This window comes from Neolamprologus multifasciatus, chromosome 3 (genome assembly GCF_963576455.1).
Source record: "Neolamprologus multifasciatus chromosome 3, fNeoMul1.2, whole genome shotgun sequence".
Taxonomy (NCBI): Eukaryota; Metazoa; Chordata; class Actinopteri; order Cichliformes; family Cichlidae; genus Neolamprologus; species Neolamprologus multifasciatus.
Window position 1 is genome coordinate 14354511 of NC_140441.1, and position 18056 is coordinate 14372566.

The window sequence follows — 18056 nt, forward strand, 5'->3', positions numbered from 1 at the left end:
ATTACTTGGAAAATTTACTGCTAGGAAAAATATAACCGACCAGAGAGATATGCTATTTTTTTTTCCTTTGGTTTTGCAGGGGGGCAAAGCTGTATTAGCACCCATAGTGTCCCTGCATTCTCTTATTTATGATCTTCTTATCCTTCTATGGTTGTGTAAGTTGTATTTATTTATCACATTGATTGGGAACAGTTCCCTGATTCTTTTCATCGAGTTCCATGTCTGTACCTCACATACCAGTGTGGTGGTGCTCTGCTACTTATGAGATGAAGTTGGTGGTGAGTTTAGCCTCTAACTGTGAATGTAAAACTATGTACTGGTCCTCAGTGAGGACAAAAAGTGAATATGCACGAAGACCAAACGTGGCTACAATATGTGTAAAGTGAACTTTAACAGATTAAAGTTGCAGTTTGATTTTGGCAATATTGGATTTGATGTAAAAAAATTTAAGAAAAAAAATTAAATATATAAATATTCAGAGATATTAAAATTCTTCTAGTCTTCACCAATTTTTTTCCCAAAGTAACATTTTTACTTACTCGTTGTCTTTCAGGGTGCTCTATGAAGGTAAGGAGCGTCTCATCCAGGGGTGTGAGGTCATCCAGGCAACACCATACGGACGCTGCGCGAATGTCAACAACAGCTCTGCAACTTCGCAGCGCATCTTCATCACCTTCCGCCGAGCACCGCCCGTCCAGCCGCAGAATTCGCTGGCCGTGACGGACATTTGCGTCATCGTCACCAGCAAAGGCGAGACGCCGCCGCACACCTTCTGCAAAGTGGACAAGAACCTCAACTGCGGCATGGTGCGTCTGAATTTAGTTTCTTAGCTCTCTTTCAGTAGCATCACTCATGAAAGTTCAAATAGATAATAAGAGTGTGATCGATCTTTCAGTGGGGCTCCAGCGTGTTCCTGTGTTACAAGAAGTCGGTATCCGCGTCAAATTCCATCAGTTACAAAGCCGGTGAGTAAAAGTGATCAGTTTCAAAATGCCATCTTCAGCTGCTGAACAGTGGTTACTGCTGTCACGTTGTTGTGTCCGTCTTTGTGTAATTCAGTTTTTAGTCTTTGATTCATCTGATTTCACCTCACTATCTCTCTCTTTTTTTTAATGATTTGCTCATGTGGTGTTAAAGCTGTTTACAAGAGCAGGTAGTTAATATATATAACTGAAACAATATTTTGTCTTAGTTAAAACTGTACTGTAATATTATGCAAAACGTAAAAGGTTGACAGTAATAGTAAATACAATATATCAGTAAATCACTTTGATCGTTGTGTTACCGACCAGTTAGATAATAGTGTTTTAAACAGTAGAAGCAAGCAGAGTGTGTGTGAATGAGAGAGGCACATGTAACCATTGGTTACACGTGGACTAGTTTAAATACCTGGGTCAGCCATCCAAAGCAACAGACTGTGCACAGGTGAGGTGTGTGAGAGTGCAGGCAGGGTGGAGATGGGTGGTGATGAGTGTCAGAGGTGAACTGTGATGGAAGGATTGCAACAAGAGTGAAAGGGAATGTTTACAGGACAGTAGTGAGACCTGTTCTCGTGTATAGTTTAAGGACAGCGGCACTGACAAAAGGATAGGAGGCCGAGCTGGAGGTGGCAAAGCTGAAGATGCTTAGACTTTCATTGACCAGGATGGGCAAGATTAGAAACATGTGTATCGGAGGGACAGTTCAGGTTGAGCAGTCTGGAGACAAACTTGGAGAGCGAGGCTGAGATGGTTTGGACCTGTGCAGAGGAGGGACAGCAGGGACACTAGATCTACTGGACAAACGGTGTCCAGGCAGGAGGAAAAGGGGAAGATGTTTTGCAGTCATGAGTCTTTCCAAAATGTGCATTTATGTTAAACGCTGATAACAAAACTGCAGCAGCGAGACGTGTTGGCGCATTGTGTGTCGTCACAATGGCCACTGCTTACGTGTGTAGGTCACCTTCAGCGTGTATCGCTGATCTTTGGGTGACATTTTCACTGACTGAAAGCTTCCGCAGCAGTTTGGCCTTCTGAGCGCTGCGTTGCGTAACGCCATCAGGGTTCACATGTCCACACACACACAAACATACACGCCCTGTGGAAACATGCAGGCCGGCTTTATCTTCTGGCCGGCCTTTTTCCTGTGAAGTGGCTGTTTATTCATCTCGGACAACTGCACTTCCCGCCACGCCCTTTGGTGCGTCTGCTGTGCGCGCGCATGTGTGTGTGTCCATGCATGACCAGAAGAATGTGTGTGTTTTTTTTCATAGTGACAGACATCAAGTTGAGCTTCTTATTTCCTCAAAATGAATTATACAGGCTGCTGACTGTAAGAGCATCAGTTTCAAAATACTGATCTCCCTTTTCTTAACGGTAGGAGTTTAATCCCTGCAGGGAGACTGGGATTAAAGGCCTGCCTGGAAGTTTGAAGACCTATTCAAACTATTCAATAAACTTAAACGTTACCATGTGTCTTGCTTTGAACGACCACATTGTTTCATCATGTGATTTTTATTTATTTGTTTGTGTGTTATTCTGTGCTCCAGGTCTAATCTTTCGTTACCCAGAAGAGGACTATGAGTCTTTCCCTCTGTCAGAGTCTGTACCTCTGTTCTGTTTGCCCATGGGTGCCAACATCGAGTGCTGGGCGCCGAACACTCGTGACCCTCTGCCTGTCTTTTCTACATTTGTCTTAACCATCTCCACTGGTGAAAAGGTAAGACATAGCTACTAAAGGAAGATTTAAATTTAAGTGTTTAAAACTCTCTGCCTAGCCAAAATGTTTCAAACACTTTAACGTCCACCTCTTGTTGCCAGGTGTATGGATCAGCCATCCAGTTTTACGAGCCATATCCAGCAGATCTGTTGAGCGAGAAGCAGAAGATCCAGCTGGGCCTTCTCACCACGGTGGAGAAGAAGATGATCCCCAACCGGCCCGTGAACACCAATAAATGCATCTGTTTGCTCTCCCGCTGGCCCTTCTTTGAGTCCTTCCGCAAGTTCCTGATGTTCATCTACAAGTTCTCCGTCTCAGGCCCGCACCCACTGCCTATTGAAAAGTAGGAAACTACTTGGCAGCTGTGGAAACTTTCAAAATCATTCATTGGCCACTTTAATGCCAACCTTTTAAAAGGAAACCTCTAACATGAGTTTTATTATTTCCTTCAACAGGCACATCTCGCACTTCATGCACAATGTCTCATTTCCTTCCCCTCAAAGACCCAGAATCTTGGTCCAGGTCAGAGTTTTTCTCTCTTGCTGTTGGTCAAAATAAATCTGAGTTTCCACATGTGCAGTACTCAGGGAATATTTGTTGGGATTTTTTTTTGTATTTTTCTGTTACTGATGTTATTTAATGTCCTCTGCAGCTCTCGGTACACGACACTTTGATCCTCTCCCAGCCCGTGTGTACACCCTTACCGCTCAGGTACCTTGGCCTGCTCAATAAATGCATAACAAAGTCATTTCTCTACAAAAAAAAAACATGTTCGGTTAATTCCTGCATCGGCGTCTTTTTTAAAGCCTTTTTCTCCTGCTACTTCTGCCGTTTTCCGACTGATTTGAGTAATTCAGCTACTTTATTTTCCTTTTTGTAGTTCTGGACGCTGCCTTATGCAACCTTGAAACCTCATAAAAATGTTGATTGACAGGCTTTTGTTAAAGCCAGCACCAGCTGCTATTGATATTCAAAGTCATGTGTGCTGCAGTCTCTACAATAGAGATTTAAAGGAGACAGAATTACTGCACACAAGGCAGTCAGTTTTAAGTTGTGGTTATGAAGGCTTTTAAAATGATTGGTTTGTTAGATTATGAAAAAAAGCATCTGAAAATGGAGCACTTTAGCAAACTGAAGCAGTAAAGCAGACAGCGAGATTGTTAAACAACACATTTTATGTTGATGGTGTTATTTTGATTCTGTGCCTGTATTTCTGCCTTTTCCTTGTTTCCCATTTGATTAATTCTGGTTACATTTGGTTACAGACCCAGCAATGAACCCTTCTGTTTCCAAATTCTTTTCCCTTTATTTTTCCTTCTCCTTTTCTTTCCGCTGTGCTTTCCGTTCCCTGTCTGAACTCATCACTTCATTCCTCTCCTCTCTTCTCTCCCTCCGTGCCAGCGGGGCAGACTATGGCACTCTGCTGATGAATCTGGGCTCGGAGAACTGCGCCACACTGCTGCACTTTGTCCTGCTGGAGAGCAAGATCCTGCTGCACTCGCTCCGACCCGCCGTGCTCACCGGAGTGGCCGAGGCTGTGGTGGCTGTGAGTAGGCTCCAACATGCACTCTCATATTGTCATACTCAAATGTATTCAAATATACTCAAATAGATATAATTTATTTTCTGGATTGGATTTTAGCAAAGCTTTTCCTGCTTAGTCTGATTACAGTTTAGATTAGTTTTTAATGTCTTAATGGCCAAAATTTGGATTTTGTTCATTTCTCAGTGTCGACAATTATAATGGCTGAAAACGGGGTGAGAGAAAACAAAAACAAACACGAGACAAGAGAAACACCCTTCAACTGTATTATCTGTATTGACATCGCCTAGTTTGTCCACCAGAGGGCACTCTGAAACGTCCCTGTTTGCAGCACTTTTTTTAAATGTCACAAAACAAAAGAACCAGCTGATCCGAGCATAGTCGGGCAGAGTGTAAATGAGTAAATAAACATCCACAAAAAAATGTCAATGAAATCTATTTATTTTCATTGTGTCTGAAAGAAAATAACATCTGCCGATAGATCAAAATGTTGGATTTTTTAATCACCACATATCGGTATCCTTCTTAAAAATCCTATATTGGGCTCTAATGAAGAGCCGCCTGTTTTTAGGCAAAGCTGGAAACTTGAATTTGTGTGTTTTCCTCTGCAGGAGTTCCCCTCAGTGCATTCGCTTTGTTTTTGAGTCCATTTAGCTCATATTTGCCTGCAGTGTTTCATTGCCTTTGCTGTCAGTATGGAAAGAAATGAATCATCAGCTCGACCTAGTGCTGACATGCAAAGCAACCACACAGCCACTGCCTGGGCTGTTTTGAAAATCAGGTCTAATATTAACCATGTGATTAAAATGAAAAACATACACATTAAAAGTCAAGAAAACAACATTATGACTGCAGGCTGTGGTGTCTCAGTTGTGCAGTTGTTTAACTTTTCAATCTGCACATGCAAAACATTGACACTTGCATTTCCTTGACTTATCTGAACTTTTTAGATAAGAAACATATGGTTAGCACTATAAAGTGTTGCACAATAACATCTCATTAAGGAACACAGCAACAAAAATATATTTGCAAAAGGATTAAATGAATAACACGCTGCAGATGCACAGTTTAACTCCACTGTGTTTGGATAACCCAACACTTTCCTTTAAAGTGACATAAGTAGTAGTCACTATTGTCGAGTCAACATTCATCAGAACTGCAGAGAAGGAAACTGTCTGCTTACTTAAATAAAAACACTAATTAAGAGCTTACAGAATGCACAGCTTGTTATTTAAGCACTCGATGCTCAGACAAGCCTTACATGTACAAGAAGATGGAGAGAGAGATACAGCACAGTGACATAAACTACATTTAGTAAATGATATATGCTGTATATGTAACAGTATCAGTAATTAGTCAAAGACAGCTCAAATGGTCCACATGGAGGAACTGTAACTATTAGTTTCATTTCCTTTCACTTATGTTTTATGGCTGTAATGAAAGAGCATTAAGATGAGTCAGGTAGAGCAGTTTAATCCAGAAAAGCAGCAGCAAGAAGAGGAACAAGTTTCTGAGCAGTGATGTGAGCAGCACTGCACGTCTTTTTTATTCATGTAGACACAAAATCGGTAATGGAGCCCGAGTGACGCCTACACTGTAATCAATACTGTAAACATATTCAACTCTCAATAATGTAGTCCTATTGAGTATTGGTAAGGGTGGTTTCCATTTATCCATTTATTGCCTAATAATGTTGCAACACAGTACCATGAAGTCCAGATAATGTTAAAGTAAAGCATCTTTCTTTTAGCTGAAAATGCCTGTCACGAATGACTAGAACCGCGAGTTAATGACTTCCTTTTTAAACTTGTGACAATTTTAAATTGCTTTCATAGCTGATCATTACTTTGTGTCTCACATGTCCCTGCCTGCAGGCAGCGTAGTATCCAAATAACTCTGGCACTACTCAGGCTTTTTGAACTTTGAGGTTTTTTTTCACTGAATGTAGCTGCTTATTCTCCAGTTCCAGAAAAGTAAGGATTTCACAATTCTCAAAATCAACCCAAATAGGTTTCAGCTGTTACAGTAGATCAGTTATGCAAGTGTGACCCCCTAAATTTGTCTTATTTACCTTCGGTGTTCAACTTATAGATGTTCTTGAGGGGTGGAGCAATATGAAAAAATGGGCTCGTGAGTAAGGAAAGAAATATGCTGCGGTTGTTTTTGTTTTTTTTTACACATGGGAAACCTTTTAAAAACATCTGTTTGGGAGTAATAATCCTGATTCTGGCTTTTGTCTCCTTCCAGATGATTTTCCCCTTCCAGTGGCAGTGTCCCTACATCCCCCTTTGCCCGCTCTCTCTCGCAGGCGTCCTCAACGCGCCGTGTCCATTTATAGTGGGCGTGGACTCCCGCTACTTTGACCTTTATGACCCCCCACCAGATGTTGTTTGTGTGGATCTGGACACGAACACTATCTACCTGTATGTTGTGCTTTGTTAGAGAAAAACACACTTTGTCTTCTACATTAACAGCTCTCATTATGCTGAACAACTCTTTCCCAGATTTTTGTTTTCAGCTGTCTTTTGTTTTTTTTCCAGTCTACAAACTTTGTGGTTTTGTATGTTACAGGTCAGATGAGAAGAAACACGGCAACTGGAAGAACCTCCCAAAGAAGCCCTGCAAGAGTCTCATTAACTCACTAAGCAACTTGCACCACCAGCTGGCCACTGGTACAAACAGCATCTCATTTGTATTGCAAAACCTGGATCACTTACCTGTTATACCAAGTTACCACAATTAACGTGGACAGGGTTCTTAATCTTTACCTGAACACTGTAAGCTTAAATTACAAAATGCATCATGGTATTCTTTTAGTAAATATGGTAGTCCAAAGCTGAAAATAAAGCTATACCTTTAAAAAAAGCTAACGATAAGTTACAAAATTTTAATATAATGGGAAAAAAGCATCTGAACTATATGCTATTCCTTTAAAAAAACAAAAACAAATACGCTTTCGTATTTTCTTTTCTGGTTGCTTGGTTGATAAAATATCAGAATTATTTTACTATGTCAAATTTTTGATGCAATAAAAAGTACTTACAAGCTAGCTAGCTTAACTGTAAACACTTTTGTCAAAATCCACACTGAGCATGCTCAGTCTCCATTCTAAAACAGCAACAGTTAATGCATTTGATTCTAATCATTCATACGCTGTGCTTATATAGACCTGTCTGAACTTTTTGACAGCACCTGAGGCGTTTTGGTCAGAAAGCTAATGCTAACAGCGTTAGTAACCTCACTGTTCTGTGACTCTCATAATTTTCTCTCTGCATCATTACATTATCTCCATCATCAAGCATTATTACAGGAAAGTAAATGTGGGGAGACCTAATTAATAAACCTATTAATAATTGAGAGTACATTTAATGACACTTTATAAAAGGAGAGAGCTGAGAAATTTATATAAATTATTTAAACTGACCACACTGGCTTGTTTTAGTTTCGCTACGCCCAGTGATGCCGGATGGCTCGGCTGTCGACATGACTCCCATGGACGCGGACTTCACCTGGCACAAGAAAAGGACGGCCCTGGAGATGGAAATCCAAGAGGCCTTCCTTCGTTTCATGGCCTCCATCCTGAAGGGCTACCGCTCCTACCTCAAACCCATCACCCAGGCGCCCTCTGAAAAAACCACGGCTGCAGACTCCCTCTATGACCTACAAGGTAAACACGTGATTCACCAAACACTATGGATTTGTTGATAGCTCCCTGGATCTGTAACCTTTGCATAATTTACAGCTTTAATTCAGATGGGCTCAACTCATGCATACTTTTATTGGCATCTCTGTTTCAAGGAGTCAGGTTGACCGAGTGGTTGAGAGGCTGGGCACATTCATATGCCCTTTAGTCCAATTCCCTGCCCTCTCTTCCATGTACTGTAATGGTTTAAAATAGACCATTATAGGTGTTTTTAGAAATTAATCACCTTTCTCATCAGCCATAAGTGTTTGTTGCTGGGAAATAGGCTCCCGGCTCCATTTAATTCCCCTCTCAAAGATCAATTTTAGATGATGTGAAAGAGAATCTTCTTCACGCTGCATAGTTTAACACTTTTATAAATAGCTGCACATTGATTTGATGAAGGTCACTCAGGAATGATTAATATAATGAGGCCAAAAGGACAAAACTTGTTATGTTTGTCCTTTTAAGATGCAGTAAAGACTCTAATTTTGTTTATTGCTAAGTTACGAAATTAACGAGTGACACTGAATTCATAAATTCCGTAAACTGAGACGACCGTGAAGCTGACGCCGCACTGTCTCCTTCCCTTCCTGCAGGGTTCCTCAAAAGCAGAGACCGTGCCCACCAGAAGTTCTACTCCCAGCTCACCAAGACCCAGATATTCATCCGCTTCATCGAGGAGTGCACCTTCGTCAGCGACAAGGACACAGGCCTGGCCTTTTTTGACGATTGCGTCGAAAAGGTGATTACCTTCCCGGCATCATGCTGCCTCCAGGCGTGTAAAAAACGCATGCTGGTCTTTGTTGTTTTGTTTTTCTCTTCCGTTGGAGCGTTCTTTCCAGGAACAGGCCTTTGTGTTACAGCGGTTCATTGGCAAAGTATCATTTGTACGCTGGGAGGCTAAGGAAGCCATAATTTCCTTTGATTCATTCTGTTCCCTTTGCTCTCTTCCCTCTACTTGCAGCTTTTTCCCTCTGATAAAATCACCGACAAGGGCACCAAGGTAATTGCTACTAATGTAATCAGATTTCCTTGCACCTTTTTTTTTTTCCCTCTTCATATATTTTAATTTCCCCCCCATCTGATGAATGCATTCAGTCAAGAGGCATGGATTTTTCCAGCTTTTCCTCTGACTTAATCACAATCAAATAAGCATGCTTTACTGCTTAATTACAAAAGCTTTATAGAGTATCCTTGTAACCTAGTTTATTTACTGGTATCAGACAGGAAATGGTCTACAGTCTGTGCTGTTTTCTAAATCTCTGGATGTGATCCCCTCTGCAGGTTGAAGGAGAGTCATCCGAGGACACAAGACTGCTGGAGCTGGATGAGTCTCAAAAGAGTGAGCACACAGTCTTTGTAATGCCTCCTGAGCCTCCAGTAGATGATGGACCGGATCCTGCTCCTCAGTACACGTAAGACTTGTAGTGCTTTAAGCGTACACTCCACAAAATTATAGTAACACTTTTTAAAAACACATCAGAGCTCAATAGGGGAAAAATCATGCTGAATTTCAACACCGATATGGGCATGTGATCAGTCCACAGAGGGCTGAATTCCAAGACACCCCCAAAAATCACAGCGATAAAATGATGGGGCAGGAGAGTCCATTTGTGCTTACGTGTGTGCCTGAGAATGTCAGGGGAGTGCTCATAATAAGAAAACGGATGATGCATTGATGAGCTCCTGGACAGTCTGAGGTGCAACCTGGTGGTGTTGGATGGACTGAAACATAATGTCCCAGAGGTGGATTTAGGTCAGGCGAGTATGGGGGCCAGTCATTTCTTCATCCTCCAGGAGCTGCCTTCATACTCTCCCCACATGAGGCTGTGCACCAGGAGGAACCCAGGACCACCTGCACCAGTGTAGGTTCAGACAATGGATCCAAGGATTTCATCTCAATACCTAATGGCACTCAGGGTGTTGTTGCCTAGCCTGCAGAGGTCTGTGTGTCCCTTCAGATCATCGCTGACCCACCACCAAACTGGTCATGCCGAATGATGTTACAGGCAGCAAAATGTTCCCCACGGCTTCGTCAGACCCTTTCACATCTATCACGTGTGCTCAGGATGAATCTGCTCTCATCTGTGAAAAGCACAGGGTGCCACTGGTGGACCTGCTAATTCTGGTATTTTATGGCAAATGTAATCGGGCTTCAAGGTGCAGACACCGCTCCTGCTGATGGGTTAAAGACCTTCTGTGGCCCTATCCAGCTCTCCTAGAGTTAACTGCCTGTCTCTTTCTGCCAGTGGTATTAATGTGTCAACCTGGAGGAGTTGAACTACCTGTGCAACCTCTATAGTGTCTATGCATTGCCTCATGCTAACAGCAGTGACACTGACCCTAGCTAAATGCAAAACTAGTGAAAAAACTATCAGAAAAGAAGAGAAGTAGCCTCCATCTGTAAAACCATTCCTGTTTTTAGGGTTTTCTCGTTGTTGTCCTTCTAGTTCACCTGTTGTTAATGTCATTAACACCAAAGCAGCTGAAACTGATTAACAACCCCCTCTGTTACTAAACTGATCAGATCAATATCCAACAAGTTAAACTGACTTGATGCTATACTCTGGTTTAAAAGTGTTCCTTGCTTTACATTCAGGTATAAAGGGTTCCCCAAACTGCAGTTAAATCTATTTGACCGTCCAAGAGAGTTACGTCCAGCACTCAGCACCAGAGCAGCAGGGGCCAGTCTGTCCAGCAGCCCTGCACTACTAGCAAAGAGGACAAAGCAAGTACGTACTCACACTATCATCCTCAGCAGAAGTAGGAACGATACCTGCTTTGACCATGCTCTTCACCCTTTGTCTTTATCATTGTGTTCATCTGACGTGTGCCCGTACTGCTCCTATAGGAGGTCAAGCTCGCATACAAGATGGCAAAGCGTTTCTACTCCAACCCGCCTCTGTGGGCCCGCTGTCTGTTCAGTCACTGCTACAGTTTGTGGTTCATCTGCCTGCCAGCAGCTGTACGGATGGCCAAGTCAAAGACCCGGGCAATGCAGCAGGCGTACAACATCCTGTTAAAGATGAGAACCACTGAGGTGGAGATACTGGATGAGGTACGTTCACATTTTGTAGGAATATGTTTCGATTATCACTTCTCTTTAGATTTTTGGAATTTCATAGACAATGCAAAACATATAAAGTAATGATCATGTGTTTGTCTGCTGTCAGGTGTGTTACAGAGTGGTGATGCAGCTCTGCGGCGTGTGGGGTCTGCCTGTGATGGCTGTGCGAGTCCTGGTTGAGATGAAGAAAGCTGGAGTCCATCCCAACGCCATCACATATGGATACTACAATAAGGTTTGCATATATAGCTTATCACTTTAACATCTGAAATGTGTGTGTGTGGTCTTGCTGATATGCTGGTTTATGGGATTTATTAAGCAATCCCATCTCATCCTTCATCTGCTCTGCGCAGGCTGTCTTAGAGAGCCCGTGGCCCAGCCGGAACCAGAGCGGCCTGATCATGTGGACCAAGTTGCGCAACGTCCTTCGTGGAGTCACGCAGTTTAAATACGGTTTAAACCGCACATCTTCTGAGAAGGGATCAACGCTGACTACCACAGGTGTGAATCAAATGTACAAGGCTGTGTTCCTCTTGTTCCCTTTTCTTGCTTTTTTACCTCTGCTAAGCAGGTTATATGATTGGTTTGTTTGTTTACCTGTTAGCAGGGTTACTTAAACTAGTGCTGTCCACGTTAATCTTGTTAAAATGACGTTAACGGTGTAGGAATGTTTAGCTGATTTAGAGTTTAGAAATGTGTTAACATAGAATGTAGAATTATTGTAGAGACACTGACACTGCCCTCAATGTAATAAAGGCCTGATTGTGTCATGAACTTAGGAGTAGATTGTAGGAGACCCCTCCCCCAGTTGAACTGTGAAAGGTCTCAACATTTGTAACTGGATAACTGTGGTCTGGAAGGGAGATGGGTTTTATGACCTCTAGGGAGTCACCTACACCCGCAGTGTTTTAACTGTCACGCACACACATCCACATGCACACTCACTCACGTGCACACACATACACACAGGAACGCGCACATGTAGGCATTCACGTGCTCGTGCACATAGACACAGAGTTTGCAGCACACCGGGGGGAGGTTTTATGATGGGGACGCCTCTATAATAGTGATGGGATTTCCGGCTCTTTTTAGAGATCCGGCTCTTTCGGCTCGGCTCACTAAAAAGAGCCGGCTCTTTCGGCTCCGAACCGGCTCTTCAGGTTGTTTTGTTGCTTTAATTATTTAATCATTAACAATAATATCAAATTATGCAGAAAAGGAATTACTAATGTAAAAAAGTGGTTTTATTTATATGTGTTTATATATGGCCCCTAGAGACAAAGCATGTACAAACTCTAAAAAGCACGTACAAACTCTAAAACACATTTCTAGCGTTTACTGAACTTCCAAAACAGAGCTACCCAGATCACTTAAATTACACAATTGAAAACGTGTGTATTGTTTGTGTATTTATAGACAAGCTCTCATATTTATTCAAATAATTTTAAAAAAAAGTTCATTTACCTGTTACTACCACACACCAAATCCGGTTGTTGATACTTCCTGGCTTGTGTAGCCACTAGGAAACAAAAGTTCAACACTGCGCCCTAGAAACCTGGAGCACTTCTGTTGTCTTTTGTACGTGTTTTGGAGTTTGTACGTGCTTCTGAGTTTTTACGTGTTTTGGAGTTTTTACGCGTTTTGGACTTTGTACGTGCTTTGTCTCTAAGGTCCACCATAAATATACTTTATTTATTCACTCCACATAAAATGTAATAAATAAATCATATAATACAAAAAACAACTATTTACATTTTAAACTTTTAACTATTTAAATTTTCAGCTTTTTCCTTTTAAACAAATTTAATGTGAAACAACACAAAACACTGAAAACTACAACACAACTAAATATAAATTAAAATATTAAAACAAAAAGAAGATGCACATTCTCTGTCATATGGGCCTGCATGATTTCTGAATCCTTTATCATCTGCAACTGAAAATAGTGGATGATTACTATACCTTTCTAATGTGACATTGTTGTCCCTCACTCTCTTTCTCTCTGGCTCTGTTCCTGTGCTACTGCGAGTGTAACTCCCCCCTCTGCCCAGCGCAAAGTACAGGCCGCTAGTGATGTGCGATACCACTGATTTGCTTTCCGATCCGATACCAAGTAAAATTCAGGGTGGTATCGGCGATACTGATCCGATACCAATACTTTGTACAAAACCTTTTTTTTTTACTGTATCTTTTATTGTATCTCAAATTATAGCTTCATAATGATTACAGGACATCAGATTACTTGTTCTTATCACTTAATAATGCAGAATTATCATACAGCATACAGAAAACTAAAGTTGTGGCTATTTGGGCACGTTGCCTGCCTGCAGCATTAAAGGACTCCGTGAGAGACGTCTGTCTCGCCCTGGCAGCACCTGTCCCTCTCCTCCTCTTCAGTTCGCCTCAACATACGCTCGTCATATTCTGTGATATGATTTACTCTGAGGTGTTTGACAAGGTAAATGGTGTTGCCACAATACCTCACTTTCTTGCCACATGTATCACAAACCGCATCTTGGCTGTTTGTGGAGGTAAAATACGTCCGCACATGACTCCATTTACGCCCAGCCATTGTTGTGAGTGCGCACGCCAAGGGGCTGCGACACATTTATAGAGCCGTATTTCGCACATGACTATTAAAGGCGGAAGAGGAAGTAGTTCCTTCCAATGTAGAAAATCCAAATGATATAGTTTCTTTCCACTGTGTTCCTGTTAATGATAAACTACAAATTTACCCTACATTACTAAAATATCGATATGTTAATATGAGAATCGATTCTAGAACATAAATGACTGGTATTGGAGGAATCGATATTTCAGTATCGATCCGCACATCACTACAGGCCGCGCATGCGGAGTTTAGCGGAAAAAAGGGCGAGAGAGAGGGTGAGAGAAAGGAAAAAAAAACAAACCAAAAAAAACCTCACGGCTCCCAATAAGGAGCCGGCTCGCATCGTTCACTTCAAAGAGTCGGCTCTAAGAGCCATTTCGTTCGCGAACGACCCATCACTACTCTATAAAGCTGGCTGTAACTAACAAAGGGGTGAAGATTTTGCAGAGGGACATCGGCCTCGTCTTCCCTTCTAGAAGTGCATGCTTAAATGAAGATGAATAAAGATGAATAAAGGTTTTGTGAAATAACTACTGAGTTCCGGTGCCGTCTCTGGAAGTTTCGACGAATAAAAGAACCGGGGTGAAACTGATTTCGCAACAACGGCATAACCGCATTAACGCAGCAAATCTCCGTTAGCGAGTTAATGCGGATCGTCCCATGTGTGGGGCTGCACGGCGTTAGCGCGGTTAGCTTGTTAGCGCCGTCCAGCCCCACGCACAGGGGCGATCGGCGTTAATGCGGTTATGGCATTAACGTCATTTTAACGAGATTAACGCTGACAGCATTAGTTAAAACCTGAAACGTTATCAAACAAGAGGTTTACTCTACTTAGAAGTTATAGGACACTTCTTATCATAGCTTCATGATTACATATAAATTGGAATTAAAAAAAAATATGACATTAACTTGATGTTAACTAGAAAATATCAGAAGTCTGCTGCTATACCACATACAGTCTACTCATGTTTCTTCCTGCATCCTTCTTTAGCTGCTCCAGTAGCTGCCTCAGCAGTCACTGATGCCGACTGTTTGAGTCATGGAAGTGCAGACAGCTCGAGCGAGGTCAACGGTGAGGAGAACAGTGTATTTGCCCCCAGCCGTGACATGGAAGACGTAGCAGATAACCACTGCAGCGCAGGTACTGATTCCCAAAGCATCAGTTCTCTGTAACACAAGGTTCAGCTGAGTCTCTGAGGAACAAAAACAAAAGCGTACGTTTGTGATTACAGCTGTGTTTGTGTTTTTTTTTTTAATTTTGTGCTCTCCAGAGAGACAGTGTGATCAAGGATATGGCTCCAAGGATGAGCTGCACCAGGAGTTGGCTGAACCGTTGCACGCTGCCCTTCCGCTGGCTGATGAGAGAAACGATACCAAAGCACAGCATAATGGTAAGAAAGGCCCAGCCTCAGACATTCACCTCCAGTGTTGTGTTGTATGCACCACAAACCACTACTTTTATTTTTGTTTCTTTTTAACCAGGAGGGGACATAGCTGGCTCAGTGGACAGTGCAGTAGCAGTGGGAGAGCCCCACAGTCCTGTCGATGGGTCGCCGCATGTCCACAGTATTGTTAGGCTGTCCACGGGAAGCTTTGACGGAGAAACAGGTAAGAAAGTAGATTTAGCTCAAATACTTTAAAAAGTTTTGGTGGAAATTCTGTGAAATTGGCATCACCTTTGAATTTGTAAAGCTTATTTGTTCCTGTTTCAATTAAGCTACATAAATGTAATTGTTGCACTACAATAACTGTATCTGTGTGCAGGTAAAGGGAAGCTGTTCAGGAGACACAGCAAGAACGATAACGTGTCACTTACCGATGACGATCCCTCGCTGCCGTCCCCGGCCGTAGCTCACCAGTCTCAGCATCAGCGGCAGAAATCCTTCTCTGAACGCAGCTGCAGCTTCAGCGCTGAAACTCGTGCTGGAATGCTCTCTGAGGCAGGCATGGACCACATGGCCAGCCGAATGGGCGCTGATGCTCGTATCCTAGCTGGAGTCCTCTCAGGAGGTCAAAGCCCACCCCCTAATATTATGCCCAAACCACTTTTTAAAGACTTGGAGGAAGAGCCTGAGGAAAATGAGGGGTTGAGGCTTAAAAAGCTTCCAGAAGAAGAGGACCCAGAAACCGCTGAAGAAAGAAAGACAGACAAAGAGGTGAAGGGTACCGCAGTAAATAGGGAGAAACAAGTAAGAAAAAACACTGAAACTAATGAAGATGATTCTGGAGTGCGAGGACCCATTTTGGAGAGGGCCGACGTGGAAGTGGGAGCTGATCCACTGTCACGTCTGGTGTCAGAGAGCGAAGAGTCGGCCTCTGTCAACAGTCAGGAACCGCCACGCTCCGTGCCTGCTGTGGTGTCCCGTAACCTGGCTGAGGAGATCGAGCTGTACATGAGCTTGAAAACCCCGCTGGGTACCAAATCCTCCAGCATGGAGCTCCAGCAGCCGCAGGTAGACTCCACGGATGCACCTCAGTCCAAACAGACTCTGGAGCGGAGGTCCAGCCTCCCGGTGCCTCCTGTGAAAACCCCAACTGGCTCACCGAGCAACACCCCCAAACGCAGCCCCAGCACTGTAACCCGCTCCAAGACTTTTGCAGTAAAGACAAAGACGCCTGCGAGCTCTACAGCGAGCCCAGGCCAGCGATCGTCCTCACTGACCGCACTGGTCAAGTCCTCTCAGGGGGGGTCGCTGGGCTCGGTCTTTAACACCATTTCAGGTATCAAGATGGACACGTTCTTAACAGGACCTAAAATCGATGTGCTCAAGTCAAGCATGAAGCAGGCAGCAAATGTGGCCAGTAAAATGTGGGGGGCAGTGGCATCCGCTTACGCCGATTCAGATGATGAGGTGAGGGTCATTAAAAGGTCATTCCAGACATTTTAGGCAGTTTAACATCTGATCTGATGGAACAGATGTGTCAGCCTGTTCTGCATAAAAGGGAAGATTTAAGGTAACTTTTCTCTACAGGATGAAGCTCAGGCTGGTGGCGGCGGCTTCCCAGCTCGTCTGGATGAAAATATGCTGGCTGCACATGAGTTGGATGACAGTCCTGAGAGAAAAGGCATCCCAGGTTTGGTGGCGAATGGTCTGAACCAGAGCTGCACCAGCCTGGGCGGCAGCAGCAGTGGCAGCAGTGACACGGGCCGAGGGACCACACAGACACGTAAGCACTGACTCTCTGATGTAAATGAAGAAGCAAGGGAGGGGCAGCGAAGTACTTCTGAGGCCAGTGATGCCAGCTTTCAATATTGTTTTCATGTCGGCCTGCAGATCTGATTCCAGGGCGCCCGGGCAGAGGTCCTGACTCTGAGCAAAGCTCCTCGCATCACGCCTCCTCCTCGAGTATTTTCCAGAACTGTGCACTGGAGGTAGGACATGCATGAACAGAGTCTCTGTTTGCGCTGCACTCTCACTGCTGATGTTTAAAATACAGCAGGGTTTGACGCGTTATCCCACTTACAGGTGCTGATGTCCAGTTGCTCCCAGTGTCGCTCCTGTGAAGCGCTGGTGTACGACGAGGAGATCATGGCAGGCTGGACGGCTGATGATTCCAACCTCAATACCAACTGTCCTTTCTGTCAGACGGTCTTTCTTCCCTTATTGCACATCGAGTTTCACGACCTGCGCACGATGACCGGGTAGGAAACTGTCAGATGAGATTTTTTATTTTTCCTGTGTTGTAACACACGAACATATTCTTTGTGGCAACTCAAATTTAAATATCACTGTTCTTTTATTTTCTCTTTAAGGTTTTATGTGAATCCCAGTGCCTCAGGGGACAGCATCCACAGCACAAGCACTCACCCCACAGCTAGCAGCGCGGCTGACATTAAGACACCAGACCTTATCACTTTCGCTGAAGATGAACCGAGGGAGACCGCTGAAAATACTCCAGGAGCACAGAAGAGGTACAATTTCATCTGAGCACCCTGAATGCACCTCAGGTTGCATGCACGAGGAGATGTATTTGCATGTTTGTTTAAATCTTCAGCACCGCTTTACTAGTGTTTTAATAGTACATGCCATCTAGTGGTAGAAACTACCACTAGATGGCAGCATAGATCTTCTAATCTTCTCTTGGTGTCTTTTACTTGATGACTGAGAAGAAAAAGTTATTTGAATAAACTTTAATAACAAAAATAATAATTATTGTTGTGGATCATTGCATTATTGTAAGGTATAATATAAAGTGATTTGAGGCAGATGTTTTGGTGCTATATAAATAACTGAATGGTTGTTTCCAGTTTGATTCCAGAGCCGGTACAGTCAGATCCCCTGGGTCTCCTGGAACACCAGGCAGCATGTAAGCAGCAGAAAGGCACCGGGACATCTTTGACACGTAGCAACAGTGTTGGAGGACCTCTGCAAAGCCTGGACTACTCTCAGAGACCTGGACATGGCGTCTCCACCACCAGCCTTCCCTGCAGTTTGCAGGAAGTGCAAGTCAG

At 43.3% G+C, this 18056-nt stretch overlaps 1 protein-coding gene across 5 annotated transcripts in view; it reads left to right on the plus strand.

The window, feature by feature from the left end:
- dennd4c (DENN/MADD domain containing 4C) overlaps positions 1-18056 on the plus strand; it is a 205021-nt gene that overhangs the window by 17302 nt on the left and 169663 nt on the right. For 4 of the 5 annotated variants that reach the window (XM_085149402.1, XM_085149385.1, XM_085149372.1 and 1 more), the window contains exons 3-28: positions 554-806; positions 896-965; positions 2528-2697; positions 2799-3040; positions 3153-3219; positions 3350-3408; positions 4099-4243; positions 6488-6663; positions 6812-6912; positions 7683-7907; positions 8522-8667; positions 8890-8928; positions 9210-9340; positions 10525-10657; positions 10777-10983; positions 11099-11227; positions 11346-11493; positions 14595-14744; positions 14875-14994; positions 15086-15211; positions 15368-16455; positions 16576-16771; positions 16879-16976; positions 17071-17246; positions 17358-17516; positions 17853-18051. In XM_085149402.1, coding sequence (XP_085005528.1) covers positions 554-806; positions 896-965; positions 2528-2697; positions 2799-3040; positions 3153-3219; positions 3350-3408; positions 4099-4243; positions 6488-6663; positions 6812-6912; positions 7683-7907; positions 8522-8667; positions 8890-8928; positions 9210-9340; positions 10525-10657; positions 10777-10983; positions 11099-11227; positions 11346-11493; positions 14595-14744; positions 14875-14994; positions 15086-15211; positions 15368-16455; positions 16576-16771; positions 16879-16976; positions 17071-17246; positions 17358-17516; positions 17853-18051 — 4753 coding nt within the window. The remainder of the gene's footprint in view (positions 1-553; positions 807-895; positions 966-2527; positions 2698-2798; positions 3041-3152; positions 3220-3349; positions 3409-4098; positions 4244-6487; positions 6664-6811; positions 6913-7682; positions 7908-8521; positions 8668-8889; positions 8929-9209; positions 9341-10524; positions 10658-10776; positions 10984-11098; positions 11228-11345; positions 11494-14594; positions 14745-14874; positions 14995-15085; positions 15212-15367; positions 16456-16575; positions 16772-16878; positions 16977-17070; positions 17247-17357; positions 17517-17852; positions 18052-18056) is intronic. The other variant, XM_085149394.1, reaches the window with a different exon arrangement.